Raw genomic sequence first — 18,563 nt, 5'->3', positions numbered from 1 at the left:
GGAAGGTTGATAAAGCAACAGCAGATCTTAAATGTATTGTGGTGCTAATCTACCCAGAGATTATTAACTAAAATTCAGCTTGACTTAAAGCAGAATTCACAATTTCATCAAGGGGGTTCTTTCTCAGGTATCAGGTATATATGTTACACAAATTTTTCAAAAAAGAAAATATATATTCAACCACTTTATATGGAATTTGTTGATTTTTTTTTTAAACAAACATAGTACTAAGATATAATAGTTATTCTGATAAATAGCAGATCAGTAACCAAAATTCCTCAAAAATAATATAAGTTTATATTTAAATCAGTCACATGATGTCAGCTGAAAAAAAAGTCCCAAAATTTCAGTTGGTGCTAATCATAATAATGTCCACAATAGAGTCCCATGCCTTCAAAAAAACAAAAAAAAGCTGTTGAAAAGACAAACTATGTTTGTCTTTTCTTTCATTTTTACTTGTTTTAAACATCCATAACACACAGCCACACCTAGAACCAGCATGATGCTGCCCAGAAACAGTCCAATGACTGAAACAGTCCTAAAAACAATATTATAGACTTACCTTTTAATTTATTTAATCAAAAGAAAACAAATATGGTGGTTATGTTACAAAAAGTATCTTAAAGTTTATTCTCTGAGCTACAGGGAGCCAGAGGAAGGACTTTAGAATTGGGGTGATGTGCTCTATCTTCCCGGTTTTAGTCAGAACGCCAGCAGCAGCGTGAGAGAGCCAATAAATTCAATTTGTTCTGGAACTAGATAATCTCTGACATGTGGCAGATTTAAAATGACAGAACAACAACATAAGAATAACACAGCATATATTCCACAAAATATTAAGCAATTATGCAACAGAAAGGGAATTTATAATTAGTTTAAAACACCTACCGTAATTCAACCCAGATAATGGAACGATCTCTCTTTGAGTTGATTGTCAGTTGGGTCAAAGCAATGTCCAAAAATCTAAAGATTTATGGAAAATTGAGAAAAAAACTTGTTCTTTTAAGGCAGGCATAAGGAAGCTGGTGTCCCAGCTGGAGATTCACTGAAGAACCTCTGGAAAACTGAGGAAAACATTTTTCTCATTGAGGAATTGAGAGACAGGTCATGAGTCTTGTCACATCTCTATGGGAACGCAGAAATGCGGGATTCACAGACCACTTTATAGAAGTTCTCCATTGAACACTTCAATGGTTTTGTAATAAATCTTCTTCCTGGCCAGCATGTTGGAAGAAAACGGTTCAGTGTGCAAGCTGGTGTTTGACTCTAATGATGAGACTTGGAGCAAAGGGCTTTCCTTGATCATTCATAGTTCATATTTGGAAATGTGAGCTTAGGATGTTAATGTTGGGAACGTGTGTGCTGCTTCAGCATGTTTAGCATTGTGAGGTTGTTTTAGGTTTGAATAGCTTCAGTGAAAGGTCAAGTAATTTGGGCACAACTTGAACGAAGAATATAGTCTTTTCCAGCATCCTATCAGATTTTTAAAGCAAAATTTAACCCCCAGTGGGTCAAGAGAAGTGACTTTGTCATCAATGGCTGTTGTCTTTGGAGGTCGCTTTGTGACAGGTTTACATGGTTGTTCAGAAATGAACAAACATGTAAAGACTAAATTATAAATAAAATATTAAATGTGATTAATTGCATTATTTTAATTATTTAATTTTTAATGCAGTAACGCATTTGATTAATCAAATTTAATGCATTAAAGTTCCATCCCTAATGGTAGTAGAATTCTCAAAAAGGTTTTGGAATAAATTCATTGATATCACCATGCCAAGTAATTATCTGCAGTGACTTTATCCAGTCAATCCAAAATAGACAAATTTAATGTTTTCCTAGTCTTTTTTAAAGTTGTAATTAATGGCTGTTAGATGGTTGTAGTGCAAATTTTGTGTGAATCTGGCATCTTTTCTATAGCCTGTTAAGAAGTGGAGAAGCTTCCAGCATACTAGCCATCACCCTTTCTTCGAAATACACATGACTGGGACATTTGACTCTTGAACACAAAAGAATCAGAGATAGAAACCTGTATGTCCCAGCGTGAATTGGCTGAGGATGATTCTGAGGATGGTTTGGAAGCTGTGTTTAGCTGTTAGTTGCAGTAATGGTGCTGCTGGTGAATGGAGAGAGGCATCATTGAGCAGAAGAACATGATGTGCATTTTGGCTTCAGCAGACCGCTACATTTCTCACTTGAGTAGTACTTGTTCTAACTGAATAAGTACAACTTGTTCAAAATATTGAATGAGAAGTTCAAAACATTGCTTGTTGTTTTAAACTACTTGTTTAACACGTTGCAAAACATTTATGCAACATATTGTAATGTTGCATAACAAAACTAAAGTTCAGTCTTCAAGGAAGACTACCACTGCTTCAATTTGAGAAAGTGTTGATAACATAAAATGTTACATAGTAACAATATTTTTTTCTTGAATTATGCTGTGGTTGTCATCTCATTTTTCTCTTACTTTGTTTGTTGTCAACAGGTGGCCAAGACTCCTGCCAATCCTAAATGCAGAGAAGGTAGCCAAGAAGATTATTCATGCTGTCCTCACAGACCAAGTCTACCTTCTTCTGCCTAAAAGCATGTATTTCATCGCTGCTTTGAAGAAGTGAGTTTACGCTGTTCCCTCTTACACTAGAAGCAAACATTCTGCTCTAATTAGTCCTACAAAGTCTAAGAAAAAACAGATCTAGAAAAATAAATAAAAATAAAGGTACAAGCCGCATTTCCCTTGCAGCTTAGTGCCACTCCGGCCTAGCGGAGATCACGGGATCTACTGCACCTCCACCCTGTAAAGATCGTTGATGGTCTCGCGCCATTCCGGCACCTGTCCACTAGATGGTATACACCACATATGTCAGAGTCAAGGCCCGCGGGCCACATCCGGCCCGCGAGAAGATTTTCTACGGCCCCTGGGATGATCTTGATTTATTATTAGAACCGGCCCGCAGCAAGCCGGCACCCCGTCTGAAAAAAAAAAAAAAATGCGAGATGCACTTCCCCGTTCGATCCTCCGTTCGATCCTCACAACGCCGCACTTCGTCCGCAGTAAATTTACGAAGGCTTGGGCCGGTCCGCTGCACTAGACCAAATGCGTCATTTAAAAAAATCTCAATGAATATTCGATCAGTCCGGCCCTCGGCTTGTAGCTAAATTTTTAATTTGGCCCTCCGTCCATTTGACTTTGACACCCCTGGTATACACCAATGTGTTCAGCAGTACTCCCTGATGATGCACAAAAAATAGAATGCAGATTGGATGATGTATTAGGGAGATATAGCTTCTGGAATAGTCTAGGGGGCACAGTGAAGTCAATTTCTTACTTAATTCTATATATCTCTCTGGAGATTAGCAAAGTGCAGCCATGTCAAATTTGATGCAAATCAGATGATGCATGTGTTAGAACCAACCATATGCAAATGGCGAGGGATTGGAGTTTGCCATTTAGCCATGCCCACATGGTTCAGGCAGCAGCGAACCAAGTGAGAGAAGGATTTACCATGATTTTGTTCTGTCATTTTAAATTTAAATTGTTCTGAATTGTAGAGCAAAAGCAAGAGAACCAGCAGGAAATCAGGTGACTTCTTGTCGAAATGGGCTAGGACTAATGTGATGTCACCAGTTCACCATGTCAATGTGATCAGTGCTGGTTGGTTATGACAGACAAAAAGTCTCAGGCAGCTGGGACGTTTTATGGCAAATACTCAGATTTGAGGTTTGGCCATGCCCACATGATTTAATGTAGGAAAACAATTTTGATAAGTATCAAATTTGTTTTCATTTGATACTTTGATCATTTGATCATTTTGAAATAATCGATTCAAAATTTCAATATTTTGCAGTGTGCATTGCTTTATTAACTGCTGCCTCGTAGTCCTCAGATGCCTCAGTAATGTGCTTAGTGATTTTGGAGTCGGTATGTCAAAAGCAGAAGTTCACTCGGGTACAAAGCAGTTAAAGACAAAATGGCAACTTTGATCCAAAATGGCCAACTTCCTGTTGGGTTTGGACTATTGCTCCGAGAGACTTTTTTTAAAGTCCTGTCAAGATACATATGTGTAATGAATTTTAAGATTGTTGGACAAAGTATTACTTAGGCTGATTTATTTTTTCTTTAAAATTTTCCAGGGGGCACTGTGGAGGAATTAGACCATGCCCCACAAATATTGGAATACGTCCCTCTTGGGTTGTGGACTAGGATCAATCATAGTGATTTTGGTGCAGCTCAAGTGAAATATGTGGAATTTAAAGCCAAATGTATGTCAACAGCATCATCTCTGACTATGACATGGCCACGCCCCCCAGCAAAAACTCTTTGCACTTCAAAAGAAGTCAGACCAACGTGTCTCCTAACACAATATCACCTTGATTGGCTCAAGAAAAAAAGGCAGTTCCTGTGTTGAGGGGGTGAGGTTTAATAACACTAACTAGTCACATGACATTTTGGAGGGGAAATGACAAGCAGTGCTCAATTTGGACATTTAGGGGTGTACTCACTTTTGTTGCCAGCGGTTTAGACATTAACTCCTCTGGAGCCAGGTCTGGATCCTACCATTTACCTCATTTATCTGTCCAGTAAAAATGCAGAGAGGACCATCTGATGTTGTTGAGTCCCTCTTTACTTAAAGTGAACATAGGCTGCCATTCACATTGAAATGTCTGAAAGTGATGGTTTCGTGAGATTACATATTTTGTAAATTGTAATCTCAAATTTACAAAATAAATTTGTAAATTTGTCATATTGTTGACAAATTGTTGTTGACTGTTGTCATATCCAGTGATTCTGTAAAGTTGAGAATTTGTTACTCAAAAGTTGCTCATCAGATTTTGTTCAAACATTTTATACCTCCACAGCATAGGTGTTACATTATAAATTAAATAAAACAATGGTTTGTGGAAACGGGGGTGGGGGTTAATTGACAAAAGTGTGAAAATTGCTGCATCCGATCTAAAACTTTAACAAAGAAAGTTAAAAATCAAGCTTTTCCAGATGAGCTCAAATTGTCAAGACCTTTCTTTGAATTCTTCTGAACAATTGATCCACTCTGTTTTGTGGTATCTTGATATGCATCACTCTAATTTTTCAGATGTTTGTGTTTAACAAAAATGTGTGTTTATTAGACAATTTCTTTGACAATACTTACTAAATTGGTCTCACCAGTTAAACACATCAGGGCTATTAAGATGGTAAAGTTTAATGATCTGTGTTTTTTGTTTGAATTACATGAGGTAAAACTTTGAGACTGGGCATCCATCCATTATATTAGACACTTATCCCCAGTGGGGTCTCCAGAAGTGCTGGTGCCTGTCTCCAGTGGTCAACAGGTGAGAGGCAGGGTCAACCTAAACTGGTCGGCAGTCCATAGTTGGGCAATGCAGAGACAAACAGGACAAACAAAGAGTGTAATATGACATTTAAAAAAACAAACACTTGACAGAGAATGGTAACATTGAGGCTCACTGTAGGAAAAAAAAATGCATCTGGAGCAACCAGACAGCAGATAGAACAACGCAGAGCTACCAAAGTTTAGCTTTCTGACCGTCGGAAAGCTAAGTAAATAAACTGAAAAATAATTTAAGTCTTTGGGCTAGTGGGGGGAAAGACGCTGGTTCTACTCTCGCAGTTGGACCGCTGCTACGCGTGACTGTTAGTAATATTTCACAGACGTAATGCTGCTCGACCTTCACCCAGCAGTGAGCTCTCACACCAAACTTCTGCTTAATTAAAGCTGCAGCATGTAACTAAAACAAACAAAAAAGATTTTACATATGTATTAAAACTTTTGCTGTCCTAACATAAGACAATAAGACAGATAATCTCTGAAAAATAATCAATCTTCTCTGCCTCCTCCTGCCATTCTGCAGAATTACTCAGCGCAGTCAGAACAACCAATCAGAACCAACACTAAACAGCCATGCTCTCATGAAGTTTCGATTCAGTAACTCATGATTCCACCTGCATTTGACTTTGAATGAATGTTTGCTTTTTTACTTGACATTATTTGATGTTATGAGATTTATTTGACTTGTGTATAAGTTAGGCTGTTAAAAGCCTTACTGTTGTATAATATTTTACTGATGGCAGTTTTTTCAGTTGTCCTTTTGACTGAGTCACTGCTGTTTTGTGCCTGCAAGTATTTTGCATGTTTTATGTCTAAATTAGATTAATTTATTGCCAGATAATTTTTACATTTTGCCAGATATGGGTTGCAAAAAATTAACAGTCAATCTAGGTGATCGCAGTGATCGGCCCTCATGGGTGATTGAAATTGGATTCAGCAGCAAAAAACCTGATTGGAGCATCACTAGTAGTAATTGAAGGAAAGGACAAAGGAAAAACCTAAGACCTGCAGGTCAGGGGGGCGTGAGTACTGGAATTATACTGGTGACCTGTCCAGGGTGACCCCGCCTCTCGCCGGAACATTAGCTGGATATAGGCACCAGCACCTCCCTGCCCCACTAGGGACAAGGGTGCTAGATAATGAATGGATGGATGGATGCTCTATGCTATGATGTGGAGTTGCTCTTCTTCCCAATGATTTCCATTTTTTTATAGTATGTGGAACAACTCCTAGTGGGATGTGATGTGCCACACTTACTGCAATCAACTCATTCTTTCATAAATGTTAGTAGAAGTTGTCTGTACGCCTAGGGCAGGGGTCTCAGACTCAATTTCCCTGGGAGCCGATGGAGGTAGAGTCTGGGTGAGGCTGGGCCGCATCGGGTTTTCCACAAGAAAAGCTCTCACAAAAACATTCCAATGTTATCAAATGTCTTTATTTTTAGTTTTTAAACACAAAATAAGATGAAAAAATAAATAAATTAACAATTCATAAGAAAAAAAAATTAATCAGTAATAAATAAATAAAATATAATAATAACACAGCAACTATAGAAGACTAGATAAGTGTAATTATTATAATTCAGATTCAAATGGCTGTATTAACAGTTCTTTAACCTTTAACTTTCTGAACATGAATGGAACATTGAACATAAACTGTTATGAATATAACAGTTTATAAACTGTTTCTTCTGCCTACTTCATACATCGAGAGGTCTGGCAGCGCTTCCTCTCGCATAGCTGAGCCACATTTGGCTTAAGGGAGGAGGCAGTTGAGACCCTAAGTAGAGCTTGAAGATGCTCGTCAGTAAGTCTGGACCTGTACTTGGACTTATTGAAGTTCAAGGTAGAGAAGAGCTTTTCGCACAAGTATGTGCTCCCAAAAAGACACATGGTCCGCTTGAACATTCGGGAAAGCTCAGGGAAGCTGGGTGGCAATTCTCTCAAAAATTGCCCAAGCTTGTCTGCTTTTCCACTCACCTCCCTGAACTTGGCTTTGAGTTCAGAGAGGCACTGCGGGTCAATGAGCTCCATTTGAAGCACTGTGATTGGTAAGTTAGTTCAGCTCCGCACACAACACTGAAAAGTGCCAATCATATCAAACTCGTGGGCAGTGTTGGCATAGTTACTTTGAAAAAGTAACTTTAATCAGACTACTGATTACTCCTTGAAAAAGTAACTTAGTTAGATTACTGACTACTTGATTTGGAAAGTAACTAAGTTACACTAAAAGTAATTTTTTAGTTACTTTCAGCAGCTGCTAACAACAACGCTCTGCCTCCTGTGAAAATCACATTGAGCTTTGCCAAAACTTAATTGTAAGCTATTTTATAATGGTAACATCAACAATGTGTCTCCACTGATAAGGTTGAACTGAAGAGGAGATTGTAGAAAAATAAAAAACGTGAGTAGTTTGTGTGGTCCACTGTTGTCTGGAAAACTCTAAGAAGGAAGCTTATAATCCCAAAGCCGCTTATAATAATCAGACTTGGCGACAGAAAATCAAAATAGTTCCAGTTTTTCCACCAACAAAATGCGCATCTCCCTCCATTGTTTACATTTCTGTCGCATAGAGACGTCGGTCACTCGACAAGACGAGTAGAGGAAATATGATTAAATTACAAAAGTAGATAGTAACGCAAAAATGATTTTGATAAGTAACTGTAGTCTGACTACTGGATTTGAAATAGCAACGCGTTAGATTACTCGTTACGGAAAAAAGTGGTCCGACGTCAGTAACGCATCACAAAAAGTCACGCGTTACTGACATCACTGCTCGCGGGCCACACTAACATTAAACTTTCATATTAAGGTGGGGGCCACAAACTATCGTCCCGAGGGCCGCAGTTGGCCCGCGGGCCGCGAGTCTGAGACCCCTGGCCTAGGGAATGGTCGTTACACACCTGCATCCATGGGAGTGGTTGGAACACCTAAATTCAATGTTTAGAATGGATATTTATAGCAAACTCTTACACAATACAAAGACTTTAAGCAATTTTCAATTACAAGAGGTTCCTGAGTTTAAATCCAGGGAGTGTACAGTTCAGTCTTCTCCTCATGTGTATGGGTTTCTACAGATTATCAATCTGTTTCCTCAACCTAAAGACTTGCATGTCCTTAGTTTGTGGTAGATTAAAAATTATTCATCTGTGTTTGTGTGTAATAATCCCATATCTGTCCTTGGCAGTAGGACTGGCAGGCAAACTCTCCAAGTTACACCCTTCTTTTGTTTTTTACTACTGGTTAGAAGCACCAACATACCTGTCAAAGTACTTTGGTAAAGGTCAAGTAAAAGTCTAAGATTTTTACAGCTTCACACAAATAAAATTTCTGGCTAATATTATTAAAGAAAAAGATGGCTGTCAGACTCTCCATGTCCAAACAAACAAAGAAAAACAGTGAAGAGGCTCTGCCAAATGCTGGTTATGAAATTTCTTGGTTAGAAAGTTGATTTCCTCACTCATGATAATGTGACCAGGATAGCACTTCAAAGGCACAGGCAACTTCCCTCTTGTTTCCTCATTTCTATGAAGAGTGATTATTTCTTATTGTAAAGATTTGTGTCTCTTGAAAACACTTTGCCTGTCACATCTTTTCTTTTACATGGAATCTATTGTATTTAGGCTTCTAACAATGTTTTGTATTCTCTTGCCTTTGTTTCCTCCCTCTTTGAATACAGTCATTGTTGTTGAGGTTTATTAGTCATTCAAAAGCTGCTAACAAGCATTGATTTGGGAAGGAACAAGCATAATTCTGACACAACAAATAACTGACAACAAATATTATTTGTAGAACCTTTTTTCACATATAAATAGCTTGTGTGAATCCTGACAAACTGCCAATTGGTTTTCACCCTGAAACATTCCATTGGACATGTGGTGTGTCTGTGTATGTACAAAAACACCCTCATCATAACTTAGTACAAACTATGTTTTCACATTAGCCAGTAAAATAACCAGGTAGGCACACAACATAAATGGTTCAATTTCACCATAGTTTGGGACATTCAAATTTGTATTTTCATTTTTCCAAATATCTGTTTTTGAGATCAGAAGGTTTACTGGGTTTTTTCGGGGTTTTTTTGTTTTGTTTTTTAAATAACTGCTTCTCTCCAATGTAGTTACATACAATGCCTACTCAGGTTAATCTGGAGCTACCTGCTGCAATCCTTTCATAGAGGATATATTAATGTGTTTATAAAGATCCTTCTACTGGTTTATTTAGTTACTTCTGTCTGTCTAAATACACATCTTCTAAAGAATGTCATTTTTGTTTAGTTAATGCACAAAATATTTTCCTAAATGGCTTGAGGGTCATTAAGATATTTCTTGGTAATTGTGACACTGGTCTTTGTGTTCTTTTGGAGGGCGTTCACCATTGATTTAGCAACTTTCCCATAAATAATATTTTTTCCAGTCTTTTTCCCATTGTCATTGCAAGAATATCATATATCTATGAATAGGGAGGCCTGCAGAGTTTTTGATGTTATTCTAGGTTATTTAGGGTCCATTTACTCTAAAAAAAAATAAAAAAATAAAATAAAAAGTGCTTAGGCCACTTTAATCAAACTCCATGCTGTTTTCCTAGAAACCCCAATTCATTTGGGGAGGTGTGAATGTGCAATCAAACTCTAGATCAGTGTTTCCCAATTCCAGTCCTCAGACCCCCTGCCTGCATGTTTTAGATGTTTCCCTTGAGCCACACACCTGAATTGAATCTTTGGGTGATTAACAGGCTCCTGCAGTACTTGGTGGCTGCAGAAGATGTCATGCAATCATTTGAATCAGCTGTTCTGGTATAGAGGCACATCTAAAACATGCAGAGCAGGGGGCCTGAGGACTGGAATTGGGAGACACTGTTCTAGAGGACTAATGTCCCAGTTGGATCTATAGCAGTTGTGCGTTGTGAGGATCGAAGGGGCGGGGTGCGTGTGCGCGCAGAGGATCGAACGGGGTGCGTGCGCTGCCAGAGGAACGGGGTGCGTTGTGAGGATCGTGCGTGCGTTGTGAGGATCGAACGGGGGGGGGGGGGGTGCGTGCATCTTGCATTTTTTCAGACGGGGTGCCGGCTTGCTGCGGTCTGCGGGCCGGTTCTAATAATAAATCAAGATCATCCCGCGGGCCGGATGTGGCCCGCGGGCCTTGACTCTGACATATGTGGTCTATACTATCAGTCACTTGTGGGCAATTTAGGATCGCACAGAAAAGCTCCAAAAGGAATCAAACTTAAAACTCTGAACTAAGAACTTCTGATCACATAATTTCAATTAATCATATCTGACATGGTAAACCATTACTGATAACTATTGTCAGTAGTCCCTAACATTAATATGATCAGGCAGCATGTGATCTTATATACATATATATACTATTGTTATAAAGGCTGAGCCAAGAAAATTTGTCTGTATCAAACAAGTAGCCCTTCGTGTTACTCTGGATCTGTGAAGCAGCTCCCGGTCTCAAAAAGGTTGGTGACCCCTGGTCTAAAGATACTCATCCATGCGTTTATCTTTAGTCACATTGATTTCGGCAACAGTGTCTTCACTGCCAGGTCTGTCCAACAAATCAATCCTCCAGCTGCAGCTGATTCCGAACGCTGCTGCTGGGGTTCTGACTAAAACCAGGAAGATAGAGCACATCACACCAGTTCTCCAGTCCCTCCACTGGCTCCCTGTAGCTCAGAAAATAGACTTTAAAATACTGTTGTTAGTTTATAAATCACTGAATGGCTCAGCACCACAATACATTAAAGATCTGTGGCCTCATGTTTAAAACTATGTGCAGCTTTCACACAAAAAATTGGTGTACGGACAAATTTAGAAAAGTGTGGTGCCCAAAACAATTAAATGTACAAAGCCATGTGTACTCACATACCTGTGCACTTTTTCTTTACAAGTCCCACTTTGCAGGAAACAGAGCACAGCTGCTGGTCCCTCCTGTCACCAGCGATAACTAGATATGTAAGTAGTATAAATATCTGGAAGGTTGCCACTGTGTCCCAGTAACCATGGAAACGGCTCTTGCTTGCAGCATCATTAGTATTTAGGATAATAACTACATATTTTATTTAAAAGGTTCTTTCAGGGTACATAAGGTCACCTCACCAAAAACAAAAGTTATACATTTCAAAGATAAAATTCCAAATAGACAAACAACAAAATAAAGAGATCCAAGTGGAAATGCCCGTTTTCACAGCAGAGCGTTTAAAGAAAGACAGCATCCCAGAGAGTGAAGGGTGTGGACGTTTATTCTAAATAAAGAAATTATTTGTTTACATATGTGTTTATATTATTTACATTTAAACAATAAAAGCTTAAAAGCATGAAAAAACATCAGGTTTGATGCTCCTTTGTCTAAATATCACTGAATGAAGTCAGGTTTCGGTACATGTAGGTGAGTTTTGGCACTTTGCCGTTTATTGTCCACAGAAAAAGTGCATTTTCACAGCAGGTGAAAAGTTTTTATGCCATGTTCATTTTCATACATTCTGACTTGTACGTAAAATATGGTGTTTACATTTTTTGTGCATATGTACGTTTATACATGAGGCCCCTGCTGTTGTATCAACCTGCAGCCCCAGAACCAGAACCAAATGTGGAGAAGCAGCATTCAGCCTCTATAAAGCCTCAAATCTGGAACAAACTTCCAGAAAACTGCAAAACAGCTGTTTTGTTGGGTTTGAATGCCTTTAATCTAGACTAAAAGCCCATTTGTTTAGAGTTGGTTTTGAAACATTATCAATGAAACATTAAACATTCTCATGTGTAACAATGGTACTGGAAAAAATTGTAATGCCTTAATTGTTATACTTTGTATTTTTATGATATAAAGCACTTTGGACTGCATTGTTTATTTAACGCAGTGGAGCAGGAATGCAAACCGCACAAGCAGAAAATGTAACAAATGTTGCAATTTTGGTCCCCAATTGAACTGAGTCCACCAGACTATCAGCTGTGAAAACATACTTAGTTATCTCCTGGATGAGTCCTCAGTCAGGGACTGGGAGGTCAGTTCACAGGATAGGTTTTCGTACTAATTGATTTCATTGACTTAATTTCTTAGGATTTGAACATTTCTGTTGGTGGGATGTTCTGACTTTTAAGATTTTTTAGGCTTCTTTGATTTGATTTGCAGGTTTTGTTTAACAAATTCCTGGTTCTACAGATTTGTCACTAATTGGAGATCAGTATGACTTTCAGCACTCTAATCATTTCTTTGTATTTCTCTTAACAGTATCCTGCCCATGAAGCTGGGCATTCTGCTGGGTCAGTACCTGGGAGCCTTCAATCTTATGGACACATTCAGGGGACGTTCCAAAAAGCAAGAGTGAGAGAGCTGTCAATTAGAAGAGGATTTACATGAAGGAGATATTAAAACATAGAAGTTATTTAAACTATGTGAAGCTTAATTATATGGAATTATAATAATAAATTTGAAAACATTTGTTTAATTGTACATAGAAAATGAATACCAGTTGTGTAAAGGACTGCCTTTTAAATAAATTAATGTTCATTGTTTAGCTTAATGTTTTGAGTTCCCTGAACAAAAATTCTGTTGTTACTAAAATTATTTTTCTGATTTAAGCACAATATTTTATATAATAATCTTGTTCTTACTGACAGTATATTATGGTTAATTTAGTTCCTTATTGTATATCTTAATATTTTTATCTTTGTGTGAACCTGCATATCCTACCAACGTTTTTCTGCTGTGTTGAGAAAAAGAGAGATGAAAAAGATCTGATTTAGCATTTTAATGAGATAAATACCAATGTATTTCAGTCCTAGTTAGAGAAACTGACGTGTATTGTCATGTGGTCATGGAACGATATGCCAATAGACAAACATCAAACCACAATAACCTTGTGTGGTTTGATGTCTTCTATTATGATCTAATTTTAGGAGTGCAGAAGATGAAACTCTGAAGTCTGTAAGTGCAGATTGCAGAAAGTTTATGGTAATAAAAGTGAGAAGAGATATAAGTCATATGAAGACATGCAAATGAAAGAAAATCTTTTAAAACACAAAGAAAAAGAGACACTAAATGTTTTGATTTAGGGTGGAAGTAATGTACCTAAACTTACTCACGGTGACAGTCTGTACCATGTCTTATATCAGGATGTCAAAAGGGGTAGGAGCTCAGACATTTCCCTTTACCAAGAACAAAATGAAGCAACAGGTTCACAAATTAATAAAATTAGCTCTATTATGTGATGAATGTCCAGCCATTGCCTACTGTAGTTCATAGTAATTTTCCCCAATTGTTATATTAAATTTTTAACTAATTTGGTTTTGAAACCTACTTAAAGTTATTATATAGGTGAAGAGAATAATTATCAGTCTATATATATATATATATGATGGCTTAAGAATCTATACAAATATTAGAATCATTAAAAAAATTTGAGAAAGACTTGAATGTCTTAGTTTTTTTGGGGGGGCTGTCAAAATTAATTAAGAGTTAATCGTGCATTAATTAACATTATTTTATCGTTTTTAGCGATTAATTGAACAGGTTGTCCATAATTTTTGGACATCATCAGTAATTTCTGTTTCTGTTGTTTCTACAGGGGCTAATCTCCTGTTTCTTACAAAGTTTATTTCGCTCCTGTCCATCTTCTCTCTCTATGCTTCTCTTGCACTGCAGCACAGCAAGTACTCAGACCCCAGGGAGAATGTCAAAATCATTTTACTGTTGTTGACCACACAATATAGAGAAGCATTATTTTACATATGACTTCATGACTGTAGCAACAGTCAACTGCTATAAACAACAACATGAGCAGTGATAAACACAAAAGCATCAAAGACATTAAAAATGTCACCATGTTTTGCCTCGTAATGTTAAATCCTACTTTCATGGCAGCCCAAATAAAAACATTTTTAGCTCATTTACTAACTAATTTCATTTCTATTCATGACTAATTCACAGCAATCCTGTGATTAATCAGATGGAAAAATTTTAATTGTTGGACAACCTTTGTTTTTTTTGTTGTTTTTTTTATTGTTTTGCTACAAGCCTTTTTTACTTCTTGCTTTATGAACTGTGGCCCAGAGCTCCACCCCAGACAGGATATGTCACGTTTTAACTTGTATAGAAAAGAAATGGGGATGTCAGCACAATAACACACCTTCCACTTTGCTCCATAGAGCCTATGGACAACAATTGAGCCCAGCAAGTTCTACTGACAAATACACAATGCCCCCTTGTGGCATAAACTGGTTTGAACTAGCAGTCAGGAAAAATCATTTCTGTCAAACTCCAGTCCTCAAGGGCCGCTGTCCTGCAACTTTTAGATGTGTCTCTGCTGCAGCACCTGAATAGAATAATGAGGTCATTAAGGTTCTGGAGAACTGATCTACACCAGGAGGAGGTCATGAAGACATTTCATTCCAGTGTTTTGTACCTGTGGCTCATCTAAAACCTGCCGGACAGCGACCCTGGAGGACTGGAGTTTGAGACTTGAGCTTTAGGGGCATCATTAATAAAAGAGTGCACAGGTTTCACACTAAAACTTGGCGTACAGACAAATTTAGATGCTGATGTCCACCCTGTCACCACCACGTGAAGCAGCAGCCATGGCAACGTCCTTGTTTGTAGCAGTAAGAGTATTTATAATAATAATAAGACGTATTATTTGCTTTCAGGTTGCATAAGGTCACCTCACCCAAACAAAAATAATACATTTTAAAGAAAAAAATCCAAATAAAAAAATAAAGTGATCGTGCAACAGAGCATTCAGCCAGAGAGTCAGAAAGTCCTTTAAGTGGGAATGTGGATATTTATTCAAAATAATAGAATCATGTGCAGAAGGTCTATATTTACAGAATAGAGATGCTTTCTGTCCATAAAGGCTCATTCACAAAACGGGCGGCTCGACTGAAAGATGACTGAAGTTCCACCGGTACTGATACCACACGGCTCTTTCCTCAGAGCTCCAGGACGATCAGTTCAGGAAATCTAAATAAAACATCATCAACATTTTCCAACAGATCAATATGATCTCTGAACACATGCTCCCTCTGAATCCTTCTATTGGCGTGTATGCACACCTTGATCACCTTAAAAATAATCCAACCTGTTTGCAGTTAATCTGCTGATTAATCTGCTGATTAACTTCAAACAGCTAACCAGCAGATCAGCAGATTTCTAAAAGCAAAACCATGTTTTCTCTTTTAGTGAGAATTAAATTACCCCATAGATGCATTCAGACCAATGCGTTACTTTTATATGAGACAAAAACTGAGGAAAAAAGTTTGCGTGGCTGCCACACATTTTCACGCCAGGGCAAAAGTTCATTTATATACATGCCGACTTGTGCGTAAAATATGCCGCCTCACATTTTTTGTGCACACGCCGTTTTGTACATGAGGGCCCTGGTGAAGACAAAAATATGTCTAGTCTGTCCACTAACAGACTTTCTTGGAAATTGGTTTGTGCTTGAGATCTACCAATTTCATGTTATTTGGAGATCATTTAAAAAATATTACTTTAGATGCTTAATTTAGGACGGCTGATTTGTGATTCATTGCCTCATTGCTGATTTAATTTCCCTTTTTTTTTAAGCGCAGCAAAAAAATAGACATCTTACAAAAATAATGTTTGAATGAACACATTTATTTTTCTGTCATTTTGTAACAGAATAAAAAGTCATTATGAGCATCATTTACTTATTTACATAAACTAACTCACTGGCATCTTGTAGTCCTTTAAAAAGCAGATGGAAAAACAGTGGAGTGATAAAGAGTACAACAACAGAATTCAAGCAGTGAGGATAGTTCAAGGTTTTCGGTGCCTGGTTTTTATTTGCCCTCGGGTGTCCCACTGTGCAAAGAATAACTCATACAAACACAAACTGAGGAACAGAGTTTGCTCCCAGGGTGGCTAATGTTCAGGAAACACAAAAATAAGTTATCTTCCTGATTCACACACCATCTAATGTGTGCTGAAACAGAGGTTGTTCTTTCTTTTTTTTCCATGTGTTTGATTCTCAAGTCAATAGCTTATATGTCATCTAATCCTGGAGGACGAATCATTTTAGTTTTAGTAATCTAATTTTTACCATCTCTAAAATAAATCTAGGTACATTTTATGAATTTGGAGTTTTCTTTTGTGTATTAATACCATGTTATATTAATTTTTTTTTAATATTAATCACTAAGAGACAAAAATAATCCAAGCTAAACTTTTTAACAAACTGAGCCCAAGTGAATATGTCCTCCAAAAAAAGAGGCAAACTACAAAATGAAATTGTGAATGACGGTACTTGGACCTCGGCTGTTGTGGGCACGTTTTAGTTGACTGAATAATGTTGACAACAGAGCAGTAAAAAATAAACAATGTTATTTAAGAAGTCCTGTGAGAATACAAGTATGACATTAGAACTAATAAAAGGCAATCCTAACAAATTCTAAATGATATTTTTCACCTTCTCATAAATTCCTTTATGAAAAGGCACCAATTGTTCTACATACTTCAGAGAGTACAATGTTTATTTTATAAAATTCAAACAAATTATTTTGAACAAAAATGAAACTTACATATAGGAAGTGAGTTAGAAGTCTCTGGACTTTATTTACATTTTACTTTCTGACTGGTCCATTAAACTTAAACTGAATTACTAGAATTGAAAAAGCAGAATAAATTAGAATAGTTATTGTTTCTGCTTCTGTGGCCCCCAACACCTTGTGTACTGAAGAAAGCCTGTAGAGGGCACTGTTTTAACAAACCTCTAAATAGAAAAGTTTAAGTCATTTGAAGAATTGTATTCTTCAAATGATTCTGAATATTTTTCTAGGAACGTTCTCTGAAACTGATGGTTATTTATTTGTATTTGATCTTTTTTTGGAATCCAAAAACTTTTTTTTTAATCTTTTTTTGGAATCCAGGTTTTCTTATAACCATGAACACATGCAACACTTTTGAAGCATAGTGCAGTTGTAACAGATCCTAAGAGTAAAAAAAAACCCAATTCCCTGTAAAGGTCGCCAGTCTATTACAGAACAAAAATCCAGGCACATACAAACTCACTCATAAGGACAAAAAGAAACAACCCAAAAGGCGCATTTTTGGACCGTGTGTGAAAGCAGGACTACCCACTGGAAACTTGTGCATGCACAGAAGGGACATGCAGAAAGACGCCGGCTGGGATTTAAAACCACAATCTTCTTACTGCAAGAGAAAAGTTCCAACAGCATCATCATGCACCATTGCAAGACCAGAAGATTTGGAAACAATTCCATCAAAACCACTTTATATTTAAATACCAGGAAACAATTGCTTACTGTACATGACAAGTTTGAGTTTCTGCAGCTAAAATATGCAAGAAAGATTCCAAACAGTTCCACTTGAAGGTGGGGAGTGAAGCCAGTCTGCTTCGCCTTATCCCAGTTAAGAGAGCACAGTAAAAAGGGATGTTCAGTCTCTATGAAATACTTATAAAAATGGGCATACTGAAAGCATTTGCATGTTTCATTTACATAAGGTCACTCAGCCCTGTAATATAAGGACAAGTATTGCAGCCTCAGAGAGTGAGAGACCATGTCATAATCATTTCATGCTTCTGCAAGAGTGAAAAATGGAGTAATGAAAATGTTAAATGTTTTGGAAATGTTTTACTGTGAAAGGTCCCCCGTGACAACAGTTCATTGCTGTTCCTTATAGTAGTATGATTCCGTTTTATGAAAATGGCTGTTTTCTTGTACTAAATCAGCCCATTTTGTTTGCTATGTTTGAAGCGGGGACACTTCTTTTGTTGTAAGGGGGGAAGTAGTGTAAGAATGAAAATTGGAGTAATGGAAATGTGAAATGTTTAGAAAATGTTTTATTTTGAAAGGTGATATTTTATTGTGAAAGGTTCCCCCGGTGGGGAAAATGATTGAGAATAAGTTTTTGGGGGTTCAGTTAAACTTAAAGGAATTAAATGTTCGACACTGAGAAGGAGCTCAATTGTGTCTGTGGATTATTCTATAAAAAATAATCACAGTATCTGGACACCCTCAAGTCTTACACTTCAGAATCTTTAGTTACAGGTGAAAAAGTTCAAAGTAAGAAATGGTTGGGAATGACAGCAACTCAGAGAAGAGTTTTGTCAAAAAATAAATCATATAAGTAGTTTTAAAGGAAGTGAGGATGCCAATAATGAAAGCAGCAGAAGGTGGAATGCAGTATTCAAAAAGACACACAGCAGCCTGTATGTGAATGGAGTTAGGAATAAC

At 37.4% G+C, this 18,563-nt stretch overlaps 1 protein-coding gene across 2 annotated transcripts in view; it reads left to right on the top strand.

Moving 5' to 3' along the window:
- Positions 1-12,865, top strand: part of LOC122840782 (epidermal retinol dehydrogenase 2-like) — a 32,882-nt gene extending 20,017 nt beyond the window's left edge. For both annotated transcript variants that reach the window (XM_044133420.1, XM_044133419.1), the window contains exons 6-7: positions 2,489-2,614; positions 12,580-12,865. In XM_044133420.1, coding sequence (XP_043989355.1) covers positions 2,489-2,614; positions 12,580-12,676 — 223 coding nt within the window. In that variant the 3' untranslated portion in view covers positions 12,677-12,865. The remainder of the gene's footprint in view (positions 1-2,488; positions 2,615-12,579) is intronic.
- Positions 12,866-18,563: the final 5,698 nt, after the last annotated feature.

The sequence above is a fragment of the Gambusia affinis genome, linkage group LG12, assembly GCF_019740435.1.
Source record: "Gambusia affinis linkage group LG12, SWU_Gaff_1.0, whole genome shotgun sequence".
Taxonomy (NCBI): Eukaryota; Metazoa; Chordata; class Actinopteri; order Cyprinodontiformes; family Poeciliidae; genus Gambusia; species Gambusia affinis.
This window is presented reverse-complemented; position numbering and strand designations above follow the sequence as displayed.